The 15214-nt window shown below is 57.7% G+C and overlaps 1 protein-coding gene across 1 annotated transcript in view; it reads right to left on the bottom strand.

Annotated features, from left to right (window-relative positions):
• The window catches only part of LOC149427759 (cullin-9-like), a gene marked incomplete at its 3' end in the record, with an annotated part of 69809 nt that extends 55603 nt beyond the window's left edge, over window positions 1-14206 (bottom strand). The window contains exons 1-2 of the mRNA XM_089667697.1: window positions 14057-14206; window positions 603-1185 (exon numbers count right to left, since the gene is read on the bottom strand). Of these exons, the coding sequence (XP_089523823.1) occupies window positions 603-1176 (574 nt within the window). The remainder of the gene's footprint in view (window positions 1-602; window positions 1186-14056) is intronic.
• Window positions 14207-15214: the final 1008 nt, after the last annotated feature.

The raw sequence follows: 15214 nt of genomic DNA, 5'->3' as shown, positions 1-15214 counted from the left end.
GCTACCTGCAAAACATGGCGCCATTATTACCCATCATGCAGCAGGACGGGGCCCAGCTACCTGCAAAACATGGTGCCATTATTACCCATCATGCAACAGGACGGGGCCTGGCTCCCTGCATAACATGGTGCCATTATTACCCATCATGCAACAGGACGGGGCCCAGCTACCTGCATAACATGGTGCCATTATTACCCATCATGCAACAGGACGGGGCCCGGCTCCCTGCAAAACATGGCGCTTTTGTTACCCATCATGCAACAGGACGGGGCCCGGCTCCCTGCAAAACATGGCGCCATTATTACCCATCATGCAGCAGGACGGGGCCCAGCTACCTGCATAACATGGTGCCATTATTACCCATCATGCAACAGGACGGGGCCCGGCTCCCTGCAAAACATGGCGCTTTTGTTACCCATCCAACATACCCAACCTCTATCGGTGATGGACTGGAGGTCAAAGTCTGGAGCTTTGGAAAGCCAGAAGTCATTAGCTGCCCCTCACTTATGAGACCTATCAGCTCCCTATCCCGCCTCCTCACTGAGCCTCCAATCACGGCACCCTTACCCTCCACTATCCAATGTATAATGAAGACGTCCCACCTGCGTCATGTGATGCGAGGGCACGTAACATGTTGCAGGCGTGTTTACGAAGCTCCTTCTGAGGATCACAAAGCATCTTCAAGAGCAGGTCCACAGCTCCGGTCTCCTTGAAGACCCCAGCCAGGGATCCAATGATGGCATAGGCACGGAGCACATGAATGGTGTTGAGGATGGTGGAACTGGGGACGAAGCTCTGGGACATCTGAATGGTGGCCCTCTGAACCAGGATCCGTACATCCTTGATCATATCCACCACAATCTCCTCATTAGGAAGACCAGAAGTCTTTGCTTGTGAGAAGCCCCGCCCCTCAGGTGTACCCTTTCCCAGCAGAGTGGGGCAGTTGGTGGAAACTTCCTTTGCCGACATCCACAGCAGGATATTCGGAGACTTGATCTCCGTCTGTGAGGCGGCTCCATTATTCCCGGCCACATTCTCCACATTCTGCAACGACCATCTGATTAGATACTCGGTCTGTCCATCCGGGTTCAACCGTTGCCGCAATACCTCCACCGGCTGGACCTGCAGCTTGGAATCCAACTGTACCAGGAGGCGGCCATCCTTCATCTCCAACATGGTGGAAACCTGAGAGAAGGAAAAAGATGACAGGAAGCGGTGAATGGATTACCGGCAGTACCACCCACGGTCCTCATTGGCCCCTTTCTTCCATGGATCATCAGCCTATCAGAGGAGACATAAGACATGGAGTGGGTGGGGCACTGTGTTATAAAAAGCTGAAGAGGATGGCAGTCAAGTCTGTCCATCTGATCTCAGAGATGGGACTCCCTGAATAAGGGGCACCATACACGATGGGAAGGGGCACCATACACGATGGGAAGGGACACCACACACCATGGGAAGGGACACCACACACCATGGGAAGGGTCACCATACACGATGGGAAGGGACACCACACACCATGGGAAGGGACACCACACACCATGGGAAGAGACACCACACGATGGGAAGGGTCACCATACACGATGGGAAGGGTCACCATACACCATGGGAAGGGACACCACACACCATGGGAAGAGACACCACACGATGGGAAGGGACACCATACACGATGGGAAGGGACACCATACACGATGGGAAGGGACACCACACACCATGGGAAGGGACACCACACGATGGGAAGGGACACCACACACGATGGGAAGGGACACCACACACCATGGGAAGAGAAACCACACACCATGGGAAGGGTCACCACACACGATGGGAAGGGACACCACACGATGGGAAGGGACACCACACACCATGGGAAGGGACACCACACACCATGGGAAGGGACACCACACACCATGGGAAGGGACACCACACACCATGGGAAGGGACACCACACACCATGGGAAGGGACACCACACACCATGGGAAGGGACACCACACACCATGGGAAGGGTCACCACACACGATGGGAAGGGACACCACACACGATGGGAAGGGACACCACACACCATGGGAAGGGACACCACACACCATGGGAAGGGACACCACACACCATGGGAAGGGACACCACACACGATGGGAAGGGTCACCACACACGATGGGAAGGGACACCACACACCATGGGAAGAGACACCACACACGATGGGAAGGGACACACACACCATGGGAAGGGACACCACACACGATGGGAAGGGACACCACACACCATGGGAAGGGACACCACACACCATGGGAAGGGACACCATACACCATGGGAAGGGTCACCACACACGATGGGAAGGGACACCACACACCATGGGAAGAGACACCACACACGATGGGAAGGGACACACACACCATGGGAAGGGACACCACACACCATGGGAAGGGACACCACACACCATGGGAAGGGACACCACACACGATGGGAGGGGTCACCATACAAGATGGGAACGAAAACCACACACCATGGGAAGGGACACCACACACCATGGGAAGGGACACCACACACCATGGGAAGGGACACCCTACACCATGGGAAGGGTCACCACACACCATGGGAAGAGAAACCACACACCATGGGAAGAGAAACCACACACCATGGGAAGAGAAACCACACACCATGGGAAGGGACACCACACACCATGGGAAGGGACACCACACACCATGGGAAGGGACACCACACACCATGGGAAGGGACACCATACACCATGGGAAGGGTCACCACACACGATAGGAAGGGTCACCACACACCATGGGAAGGGTCACCACACACGATGGGAAGGGTCACCACACACGATGGGAAGGGTCACCACACACCATGGGAAGGGACACCACACACCATGGGAAGGGACACCACACACCATGGGAAGGGACACCACACACCATGGGAAGGGACACCACACACCATGGGAAGGGACACCACACACCATGGGAAGGGACACCACACACCATGGGAAGGGACACCACACACCATGGGAAGGGACACCACACACCATGGGAAGGGTCACCACACACGATGGGAAGGGTCACCACACACGATGGGAAGGGACACCACACACCATGGGAAGGGACACCACACACCATGGGAAGGGACACCACACACCATGGGAAGGGTCACCACACACCATGGGAAGGGTCACCACACACGATGGGAAGGGTCACCACACACGATGGGAAGGGTCACCACACACGATGGGAAGGGTCACCAAACACGATGGGAAGGGTCACCACACACGATGGGAAGGGTCACCACACACGATGGGAAGGGACACCACACACCATGGGAAGGGTCACCACACACCATGGGAAGGGTCATCACACACCATGGGAAGGGTCACCACACACCATGGGAAGGGTCACCCCACACGATGGGAAGGGACACCACACACCATGGGAAGGGTCACCACACACCATGGGAAGGGTCATCACACACCATGGGAAGGGTCACCACACACCATGGGAAGGGTCACCATACATGATGATACCACTTCACCCAGAAAATCGCTGCGATGACAAATGTTTCGGCGTTCTCGTATTTGTCTCTTCGGTTTGTATCGGTGACACAAACAAGTGAAGAAACAAAAATCCAAATCTGACCCATTCCAAGCAAAACCCCCTAAAATGGACAGAATTATTGGCACCTTCTCAGAATTGTAAGAAATAATCGCATCCCAAGTCTGTGATGTTCCTGTAATTTGTCATTAATCTCCCCCGTGTCCATGGCCATGACAACAGAAATCCCACCGACAACCGGGGACAATGGGGACACCTTTCTGTTAGGTGTCTCTGAGGGCCACATGGAGCATGGAGGAGAGGAAGAGCAGCAAAAAATTGTCTGAGGATTGGAGAACAAAGATGGTGGAAAAGCATGGACAATCTCAGGGTGACAAGTCCATCTCCAGAGACCTTCATGTTCCTGTGTCCACTGTGCGCAATATTGTCAGGACATTTCCAGCCCATGGCACTGGAGCTGATCTCCCTGGACGTGGACGAAAGAGAAAAATCGATAAAAAGATTGTAACGAAGGATTGCTGGAATGGTGGCTAAAGAACCTCCATCAACTTCAGACGAATCCAAGCCGACCGTCAGGCACCGGGTACAATGGTGTCACCTCCCACTGTCCATGGCCATCTGAATGAAAAGGGGCGCTATGGGAGGGGACCCAGGAGGACCCCACTGCTGACACAGAAATATGGGGGGAGACCCAGGAGGACCCCACTACTGATACAGAAATATGGGAGGAGACCAAGGAGGACCCCACTACTGATACAGAAATATGGGAGGAGACCCAGGAGGACCCCACCGCTGACACAGAAATATGGGAGGGGACCCAGGAGGACCCCACCGCTGACACAGAAATATGGGGGGAGACCCAGGAGGACCCCACCGCTGACACAGAAATATGGGAGGAGACCCAGGAGGACCCCACCGCTGACACAGAAATATGGGAGGAGACCCAGGAGGACCCCACCGCTGACACAGAAATATGGGAGGAGACCCAGGAGGACCCCACCGCTGATACAGAAATATGGGAGGAGACCCAGGAGGACCCCACCGCTGACACAGAAATATGGGAGGAGACCCAGGAGGACCCCACCGCTGATACAGAAATATGGGAGGAGACCCAGGAGGACCCCACCGCTGACACAGAAATATGGGAGGAGACCCAGGAGGACCCCACCGCTGACACAGAAATATGGGAGGAGACCCAGGAGGACCCCACCGCTGATACAGAAATATGGGAGGAGACCCAGGAGGACCCCACCGCTGACACAGAAATATGGGAGGAGACCCAGGAGGACCCCACTGTTGATATAGAAACAGATTGGAAGCCAGATTGGATTTGCCAAAACCCTTCTGGGAGATGTTCTGGGGACAGACAGAACAAAATGGCAGCTTTTTGGTAATTCCATCATTCTACTGTTATCAGAAAAAGAAATGAGACCTAAAGAGGAGAATCCCCACACTCTCCAGTCACACATGGTGGGGGGGGGGGGGTCACAGTCCCTCCAGTCACACATGGTGGGGGGGGGGGGGGGGGGGTCACAGTCCCTCCAGTCACACATGGTGGGGGGGGGGGGGGTCACAGTCCCTCCAGTCACACATGGTGGGGGGTCACAGTCCCTCCAGTCACACATGGTGGGGGGGGGGTCACAGTCCCTCCAGTCACACATGGTGGGGGGTCACAGTCCCTCCAGTCACACATGGTGGGGGGTCACAGTCCCTCCAGTCACACATGGTGGGGGGGTCACAGTCCCTCCAGTCACACATGGTGGGGGGGGTCACAGTCCCTCCAGTCACACATGGTGGGGGGGGTCACAGTCCCTCCAGTCACACATGGTGGGGGGGTCACAGTCCCTCCAGTCACACATGGTGGGGGGGCCACAGTCCCTCCAGTCACACATGGTGGGGGGTCACAGTCCCTCCAGTCACACATGGTGGGGGGGTCACAGTCCCTCCAGTCACACATGGTGGGGGGTCGCAGTCCCTCCAGTCACACATGGTGGGGGGGTCACAGTCCCTCCAGTCAAACATGGTGGGGGGTCACAGTCCCTCCAGTCACACATGGTGGGGGGGTCACAGTCCCTCCAGTCACACATGGTGGGGGTCACAGTCCCTCCAGTCACACATGGTGGGGGGGTCACAGTCCCTCCAGTCACACATGGTGGGGGGTCACAGTCCCTCCAGTCACACATGGTGGGGGGGGTCACAGTCCCCCCAGTCACACATGGTGGGGGGGGGGGGGGTCACAGTCCCTCCAGTCACACATGGTGGGGGGGGGGTCACAGTCCCCCCAGTCACACATGGTGGGGGGGGGGGGGGTCACAGTCCCTCCAGTCACACATGGTGGGGGGGGGGGTCACAGTCCCTCCAGTCACACATGGTGGGGGGTCACAGTCCCTCCAGTCACACATGGTGGGGGGTCACAGTCCCTCCAGTCACACATGGTGGGGGGGGGGTCACAGTCCCTCCAGTCACACATGGTGGGGGGGTCACAGTCCCTCCAGTCACACATGGTGGGGGGGTCACAGTCCCTCCAGTCACACATGGTGGGGGGGTCACAGTCCCTCCAGTCACACATGGTGGGGGGTCACAGTCCCTCCAGTCACACATGGTGGGGGGGTCACAGTCCCTCCAGTCACACATGGTGGGGGGGTCGCAGTCCCTCCAGTCACACATGGTGGGGGGGTCACAGTCCCTCCAGTCAAACATGGTGGGGGGTCACAGTCCCTCCAGTCACACATGGTGGGGGGGTCACAGTCCCTCCAGTCACACATGGTGGGGGGGTCACAGTCCCTCCAGTCACACATGGTGGGGGGGTCACAGTCCCTCCAGTCAAACATGGTGGGGGGTCACAGTCCCCCCAGTCACACATGGTGGGGGGGGGGTCACAGTCCCTCCAGTCACACATGGTGGGGGGGGGTCACAGTCCCTCCAGTCACACATGGTGGGGGGGGGGTCACAGTCCCTCCAGTCACACATGGTGGGGGGGGGTCACAGTCCCTCCAGTCACACATGGTGGGGGGGGGTCACAGTCCCTCCAGTCACACATGGTGGGGGGGGGGGGGTCACAGTCCCTCCAGTCACACATGGTGGGGGGGTCACAGCCCCTCCAGTCACACATGGTTGGGGGGGGGGGGTCACAGTCCCTCCAGTCACACATGGTGGGGGGGGGGTCACAGTCCCTCCAGTCACACATGGTGGGGGGGGGGTCACAGTCCCTCCAGTCACACATGGTTGGGGGGGGGGGGGTCACAGTCCCTCCAGTCACACATGGTGGGGGGGGGGGGGTCACAGTCCCTCCAGTCACACATGGTGGGGGGTCACAGTCCCTCCAGTCACACATGGTGGGGGGGTCACAGTCCCTCCAGTCACACATGGTGGGGGGGGTCACAGTCCCTCCAGTCACACATGGTGGGGGGGTCACAGTCCCTCCAGTCACACATGGTGGGGGGGGTCACAGTCCCTCCAGTCACACATGGTGGGGGGGGGGTCACAGTCCCTCCAGTCACACATGGTGGGGGGGGTCACTGTCCTTCCAGTCACACATGGTGGGGGGGGGGGTCACAGTCCCTCCAGTCACACATGGTGGGGGGTCACAGTCCTTCCAGTCACACATGGTGGGGGGGGTCACAGTCCCTCCAGTCACACATGGTGGGGGGGGTCACAGTCCCTCCAGTCACACATGGTGGGGGGGGGGGGGGTCACAGTCCCTCCAGTCACACATGGTGGGGGGGGTCACAGTCCCTCCAGTCACACATGGTGGGGGGGTCACACATGGTGGGGGGGTCACAGTCCCTCCAGTCACACATGGTGGGGGGGTCACAGTCCCTCCAGTCACACATGGTGGGGGGTCACAGTCCCTCCAGTCACACATGGTGGGGGGTCACAGTCCCTCCAGTCACACATGGTGGGGGGGTCACAGTCCCTCCAGTCACACATGGTGGGGGGGTCACTGATGGTTTGGGGTGCTTTGCTGCTTCAGGCACTGGATGTCTTGGCCGTGTGGATGGCATTATGAAATCTGAAGACCACCAAAGAATTCTGGGGGGCAATGTAGGGCCCGGTGTTGGAGAGTTGGGTCTCCATCAGAGGTCATGGGTCTTCCAGCAGGACAATGACCCAAAGCACACGTCACAAAGCCCCCAGAGATGGTGTCAGACAAAGTGCTGGAGAGGACTGAACTGACCAGCAATGAGTCCAGATCTCCATCCCATAGAGCTTCTGTGGAGAGATCTCAGACCAGCAGTCGGGGAAAGGAACCTTCCAATCTGAGGGACCCGGAGCAGTTGGGAAAGGAACCCTTCCAATCTGAGAGACCCGGAGCAGTTGGGAAAGGAACCCTTCCAATCTGAGAGACCCGGAGCAGTTGGGAAAGGAACCTTCCAATCTGAGAGACCCGGAGCAGTCGGGGAAAGGAACCCTTCCAATCTGAGAGACCCGGAGCAGTTGGGAAAGGAACCCTTCCAATCTGAGAGACCCGGAGCAGTTGGGAAAGGAACTTTCCAATCTGAAGGACCCGGAGCAGTTGGGAAAAGGAACCCTTCCAATCTGAGAGACCCGGAGCAGTTGGGAAAGGAACCTTCCAATCTGAAGGACCCGGAGCAGTTGGGGAAAGGAACCTTCCAATCTGAAGGACCCGGAGCAGTTGGGAAAAGGAACCCTTCCAATCTGAGAGACCCGGAGCAGTTGGGAAAGGAACCTTCCAATCTGAAGGACCCGGAGCAGTTGGGGAAAGGAACCTTCCAATCTGAAGGACCCGGAGCAGTTGGGAAAAGGAACCCTTCCAATCTGAGGGACCCGGAGCAGTTGGGGAAAGGAACCCTTCCAATCTCAGAGACCCGGAGCAGTTGGGAAAAGGAACCCTTCCAATCTGAGAGACCCGGAGACCCGGAGCAGTTGGGAAACGGAACCCTTCCAATCTGAGAGACCCGGAGCAGTCGGGGAAAGGAACCTTCCAATCTGAGAGACCCGGAGCAGTCGGGGAAAGGAACCCTTCCAATCTGAGGGACCCGGAGCAGTTGGGAAAAGGAACCCTTCCAATCTGAGAGACCCGGAGCAGTCGGGAAAAGGAACCCTTCCAATCTGAGAGATCCGGAGCAGTCGGGAAACGGAACCCTTCCAATCTGAGAGACCCGGAGCAGTCGGGGAAAGGAACCTTCCAATCTGAGAGACCCGGAGCAGTCGGGGAAAGGAACCCTTCCAATCTGAGGGACCCGGAGCAGTCGGGAAAGGAACCCTTCCAATCTGAGGGACCCGGAGCAGTCGGGAAAAGGAACCTTCCAATCTGAGAGACCCGGAGCAGTCGGGAAAAGGAACCCTTCCAATCTGAGAGACCCGGAGCAGTTGGGAAACGGAACCCTTCCAATCTGAGAGACCCGGAGCAGTCGGGGAAATGAACCTTCCAATCTGAGAGACCCGGAGCAGTCGGGGAAAGGAACCCTTCCAATCTGAGGGACCCGGAGCAGTTGGGAAAAGGAACCCTTCCAATCTGAGAGACCCGGAGCAGTTGGGGAAGGAACCCTTCCAATCTGAGAGACCCGGAGCAGTCGGGAAAAGGAACCCTTCCAATCTGAGAGACCCGGAGCAGTTGGGAAAAGGAACCTTCCAATCTGAGAGACCCGGAGCAGTCGGGAAAAGGAACCTTCCAATCTGAGAGACCCGGAGCAGTCGGGAAAAGGAACCTTCCAATCTGAGAGACCCGGAGCAGTCGGGAAAAGGAACCCTTCCAATCTGAGAGACCCGGAGCAGTCGGGAAAAGGAACCCTTCCAATCTGAGAGACCCGGAGCAGTCGGGAAAAGGAACCCTTCCAATCTGAGAGACCCGGAGCAGTCGAGAAACGGAACCCTTCCAATCTGAGAGACCCGGAGCAGTCGGGGAAAGGAACCTTCCAATCTGAGGGACCCGGAGCAGTTGGGGAAAGGAACCCTTCCAATCGGAGAGACCCGGTGCAGTTGGGAAAAGGAACCTTCCAATCTGAGAGACCCGGAGCAGTCGGGGAAAGGAACCCTTCCAATCTGAGAGACCCGGAGCAGTCGGGAAAAGGAACCCTTCCAATCTGAGAGACCCGGAGCAGTCGGGAAAAGGAACCCTTCCAATCTGAGAGACCCGGAGCAGTCGGGAAAAGGAACCCTTCCAATCTGAGAGACCCAGAGCAGTCGGGGAAAGGAACCTTCCAATCTGAGAGACCCGGAGCAGTTGGGAAAGGAACCTTCCAATCTGAAGGACCCGTAGCAGTTGGGAAAAGGAACCCTTCCAATCTGAGGGACCCGGAGCAGTTGGGGAAAGGAACCCTTCCAATCTCAGAGACCCGGAGCAGTTGGGAAAAGGAACCCTTCCAATCTGAGAGACCCGGAGCAGTTGGGAAACGGAACCCTTCCAATCTGAGAGACCCGGAGCAGTCGGGGAAAGGAACCTTCCAATCTGTGAGACCCGGAGCAGTCGGGGAAAGGAACCCTTCCAATCTGAGGGACCCGGAGCAGTTGGGAAAAGGAACCCTTCCAATCTGAGAGATCCGGAGCAGTCGGGAAACGGAACCCTTCCAATCTGAGAGACCCGGAGCAGTCGGGGAAAGGAACCTTCCAATCTGAGAGACCCGGAGCAGTCGGGAAAAGGAACCCTTCCAATCTGAGAGACCCGGAGCAGTCGGGGAAAGGAACCCTTCCAATCTGAGAGATCCGGAGCAGTCGGGAAACGGAACCCTTCCAATCTGAGAGACCCGGAGCAGTCGGGGAAAGGAACCCTTCCAATCTGAGGGACCCGGAGCAGTCGGGAAAGGAACCCTTCCAATCTGAGGGACCCGGAGCAGTCGGGAAAAGGAACCTTCCAATCTGAGAGACCAGGAGCAGTCGGGGAAAGGAACCCTTCCAATCGGAGAGACCCGGAGCAATCGGGGAAAGGAACCTTCCAATCTGAGAGACCCGGAGCAGTTGGGGAAAGGAACCCTTCCAATCTGAGAGACCCGGAGCAGTTGGGAAAGGAACCCTTCCAATCTGAGAGACCCGGAGCAGTTGGGAAAGGAACCTTCCAATCTGAAGGACCCGGAGCAGTTGGGAAAAGGAACCCTTCCAATCTGAGAGACCCGGAGCAGTTGGGAAAGGAACCTTCCAATCTGAAGGACCCGGAGCAGTTGGGAAAAGGAACCCTTCCAATCTGAGAGACCCGGAGCAGTTGGGAAAGGAACCCTTCCAATCTGAGAGACCCGGAGCAGTTGGGAAAGGAACCTTCCAATCTGAAGGACCCGGAGCAGTTGGGAAAAGGAACCCTTCCAATCTGAGAGACCCGGAGCAGTTGGGAAAGGAACCTTCCAATCTGAAGGACCCGGAGCAGTTGGGGAAAGGAACCTTCCAATCTGAAGGACCCGGAGCAGTTGGGAAAAGGAACCCTTCCAATCTGAGGGACCCGGAGCAGTTGGGGAAAGGAACCCTTCCAATCTCAGAGACCCGGAGCAGTTGGGAAAAGGAACCCTTCCAATCTGAGAGACCCGGAGACCCGGAGCAGTTGGGAAACGGAACCCTTCCAATCTGAGAGACCCGGAGCAGTCGGGAAAAGGAACCCTTCCAATCTGAGAGATCCGGAGCAGTCGGGAAACGGAACCCTTCCAATCTGAGAGACCCGGAGCAGTCGGGGAAAGGAACCTTCCAATCTGAGAGACCCGGAGCAGTCGGGGAAAGGAACCCTTCCAATCTGAGGGACCCGGAGCAGTCGGGAAAGGAACCCTTCCAATCTGAGGGACCCGGAGCAGTCGGGAAAAGGAACCTTCCAATCTGAGAGACCCGGAGCAGTCGGGAAAAGGAACCCTTCCAATCTGAGAGACCCGGAGCAGTTGGGAAACGGAACCCTTCCAATCTGAGAGACCCGGAGCAGTCGGGGAAATGAACCTTCCAATCTGAGAGACCCGGAGCAGTCGGGGAAAGGAACCCTTCCAATCTGAGGGACCCGGAGCAGTTGGGAAAAGGAACCCTTCCAATCTGAGAGACCCGGAGCAGTTGGGGAAGGAACCCTTCCAATCTGAGAGACCCGGAGCAGTCGGGAAAAGGAACCCTTCCAATCTGAGAGACCCGGAGCAGTTGGGAAAAGGAACCTTCCAATCTGAGAGACCCGGAGCAGTCGGGAAAAGGAACCTTCCAATCTGAGAGACCCGGAGCAGTCGGGAAAAGGAACCTTCCAATCTGAGAGACCCGGAGCAGTCGGGAAAAGGAACCCTTCCAATCTGAGAGACCCGGAGCAGTCGGGAAAAGGAACCCTTCCAATCTGAGAGACCCGGAGCAGTCGGGAAAAGGAACCCTTCCAATCTGAGAGACCCGGAGCAGTCGAGAAACGGAACCCTTCCAATCTGAGAGACCCGGAGCAGTCGGGGAAAGGAACCTTCCAATCTGAGGGACCCGGAGCAGTTGGGGAAAGGAACCCTTCCAATCGGAGAGACCCGGTGCAGTTGGGAAAAGGAACCTTCCAATCTGAGAGACCCGGAGCAGTCGGGGAAAGGAACCCTTCCAATCTGAGAGACCCGGAGCAGTCGGGAAAAGGAACCCTTCCAATCTGAGAGACCCGGAGCAGTCGGGAAAAGGAACCCTTCCAATCTGAGAGACCCGGAGCAGTCGGGAAAAGGAACCCTTCCAATCTGAGAGACCCGGAGCAGTCGGGGAAAGGAACCTTCCAATCTGAGAGACCCGGAGCAGTTGGGAAAGGAACCTTCCAATCTGAGGGACCCGGAGCAGTTGGGGAAAGGAACCCTTCCAATCTCAGAGACCCGGAGCAGTTGGGAAAAGGAACCCTTCCAATCTGAGAGACCCGGAGCAGTTGGGAAACGGAACCCTTCCAATCTGAGAGACCCGGAGCAGTCGGGGAAAGGAACCTTCCAATCTGTGAGACCCGGAGCAGTCGGGGAAAGGAACCCTTCCAATCTGAGGGACCCGGAGCAGTTGGGAAAAGGAACCCTTCCAATCTGAGAGATCCGGAGCAGTCGGGAAACGGAACCCTTCCAATCTGAGAGACCCGGAGCAGTCGGGGAAAGGAACCTTCCAATCTGAGAGACCCGGAGCAGTCGGGAAAAGGAACCCTTCCAATCTGAGAGACCCGGAGCAGTCGGGGAAAGGAACCCTTCCAATCTGAGAGATCCGGAGCAGTCGGGAAACGGAACCCTTCCAATCTGAGAGACCCGGAGCAGTCGGGGAAAGGAACCCTTCCAATCTGAGGGACCCGGAGCAGTCGGGAAAGGAACCCTTCCAATCTGAGGGACCCGGAGCAGTCGGGAAAAGGAACCTTCCAATCTGAGAGACCAGGAGCAGTCGGGGAAAGGAACCCTTCCAATCGGAGAGACCCGGAGCAATCGGGGAAAGGAACCTTCCAATCTGAGAGACCCGGAGCAGTTGGGGAAAGGAACCCTTCCAATCGAAGAGACCCGGAGCAATCGGGGAAAGGAACCTTCCAATCTGAGGGACCCGGAGCAGTTGGTGGAAGAAGAGCGCTCCAGAATTCCAGGAGAGAGGTGGAGGAAACTCATTGATGGTTCCAGGAAGACATTGAGTTCAGGGATTGGTTCTAAGGGGCGTGCCACCAAATATTCCATGGAGGGTGCCAATAATTCTGTCCATGTTGGGGTTCTGCGGAGGATGGGTCACCAATACAGGAAATGAACCTGAGAATGCCAGACATTGGTCATGGCAGGAATGGTCTGGGGAAGTGGGGCGTGTCTGATGGGGGAGGGGCGGGATTCCTGGCCAGGACTGTGTATCCAGTAGGGGGCCCCAGTTGGTTTACGATCAGATTGTGGGGTGTAGGGGGGTCATTCCTTCTCCTCCCCCATCCATGGCTGCCATTGGTCTGATGTCATAGGACATGTGGGAGGAGCCCTGACACCTCCCCTCCATGATTAAGGGAGAACTCCACCCCCTGGGGGGCTTTTATATTTTCTAAAGGGGAGGAGCATTGCATCATTGGGGCGGAGTTAATGAAGGAGGGGTGGTGTCTGGTCACAAGTGCTCAGAAAGATAGGGGCGGGTGCTGCATATCTGGGGGCGGGGTCACTGAACAGGGGAGGGGTAGCTGCCATGTGCTGGTGGTCTCTACATGTGAAGCTCCACCTACCTCAGGGTGTTCACAGTAGGAGGGACCAATCATAACACACCATGGAGGAGGGGCTTCCACTGAAGTACACTGTGAGGTCAGGGCGGGGTCACAACATCATCCAACCCCATGCAACTACAGGTGGGTGGAGTCAGACAATGGGGGAGGGGCTCAGCATGGGGGTGTGGTCAATGAGGAGCTGTGTGGTCACCTTCTGGGGGAGGGGCTGTGGTCACTGGGCTGTATACGGGGGTGTGGTCACACACTATGGGAGGGGCTGTGTGCGGAGTCACCCCCTCCCCCCCGGGGAGGGGCAGGATGCTGGGTGTACACCCCTCCCCCCCTCACACACGGAGCCGATTCTCTGGGCGGGAGATCCGGGCACCGATGACGTGACGTTACGTTCCGCTCCGACCCCCCCTTCCCCCGGGGCGCCCCCTGATATCCTCAACTCACCTCCAGGTTACCTCATATCCCGCCTGTGCACGTGACCGGATACACCCAGCTCCGGGCCTGGCTCTCTGATTGGCTTCGTTAGAGAGGCGGGGTCTGCTGACGTCACAAAGACTACAGCCAGGCCATTATGCGGGAGGAGATTCCGGGGAGGGACCGGTCAATCACAGCTCGGCCCCTCCCATCCTCGGCCTCCTCTGCAGTCAATTGGGCGGAGATTTCCGGGGCCGCACGGTGGGCGGATTCCAGCAGCCAATCACCTTCATGCATTGTGCAAACTCAATTCAGGGGGCGGGTCTAATAATTCCAGAACACGCCTCCTCCAGTCATCTGCTCCGCCCCTCCGATGAAGACCGCGCCCATTACACTAATAGGATCCTGCAATCAGATGACTAGATGGGGGGAGCCTGTCAGACGGGGGAGGGGCGTGTTTGGTGTCCCCATTGGAAGATTTCCTGTTCTGGTGACCCCGACATCCGGGATGTTCTCTGGGTGACCCGGACACATAGTGCGGGAAAGATGCATCTCTGGGAGTCTCCCTCATGGGACGCTGTCATTGGTAGAGAGGACGATGGGCGTCACCCCCACTGATGGGGGTCTCTGGGGGGGCGGTACTATCACCTCTTCCCTGTCCTTTATTCCGAGGACAGTTTCCCGACGACCCCGAGGACAGATTCCCGACAACCCCGAGGACAGATTCCCCCCGACCCCGAGGACAGATTCCCCCCGACCCCGAGGACAGATTCCCCCCGACCCCGAGGACACATTCCCGACAACCCCGACCCCGAGGACACATTCCCGACGACCCCGAGGACACATTCCCGACAACCCCGACCCCGAGGACAGATTCCCCCCGACCCCGAGGACAGATTCCCCCCGACCCCGAGGACACATTCCCGACGACCCCGAGGACACATTCCCGACAACCCCGACCCCGAGGACAGATTCCCCCCGACCCCGAGGACAGATTCCCGACGACCCCGAGGACAGATTCCCCCCGACCCCGAGGACACATTCCCGACAACCCCGAACCCGAGGACGCATTCCCAACAACCCCGAGGACAGATTCCCGACGACCCCGAGGACAGATTCCCCCCGACCCCGAGGACAGATTCCCCCCGACCCCGAGGACACATTCCCGACAACCCCAAACCCGAGGAC

The sequence above is a fragment of the Staurois parvus genome, unplaced genomic scaffold (assembly GCF_062004578.1).
Source record: "Staurois parvus isolate SC_StPar_1 unplaced genomic scaffold, SC_StPar_1.0 ptg003513l, whole genome shotgun sequence".
In the NCBI taxonomy this organism is placed as follows: Eukaryota; Metazoa; Chordata; class Amphibia; order Anura; family Ranidae; genus Staurois; species Staurois parvus.
The sequence above is the reverse complement of the archived record's forward strand: the minus strand, read 5'-3'. Positions and strand labels throughout refer to the sequence as shown.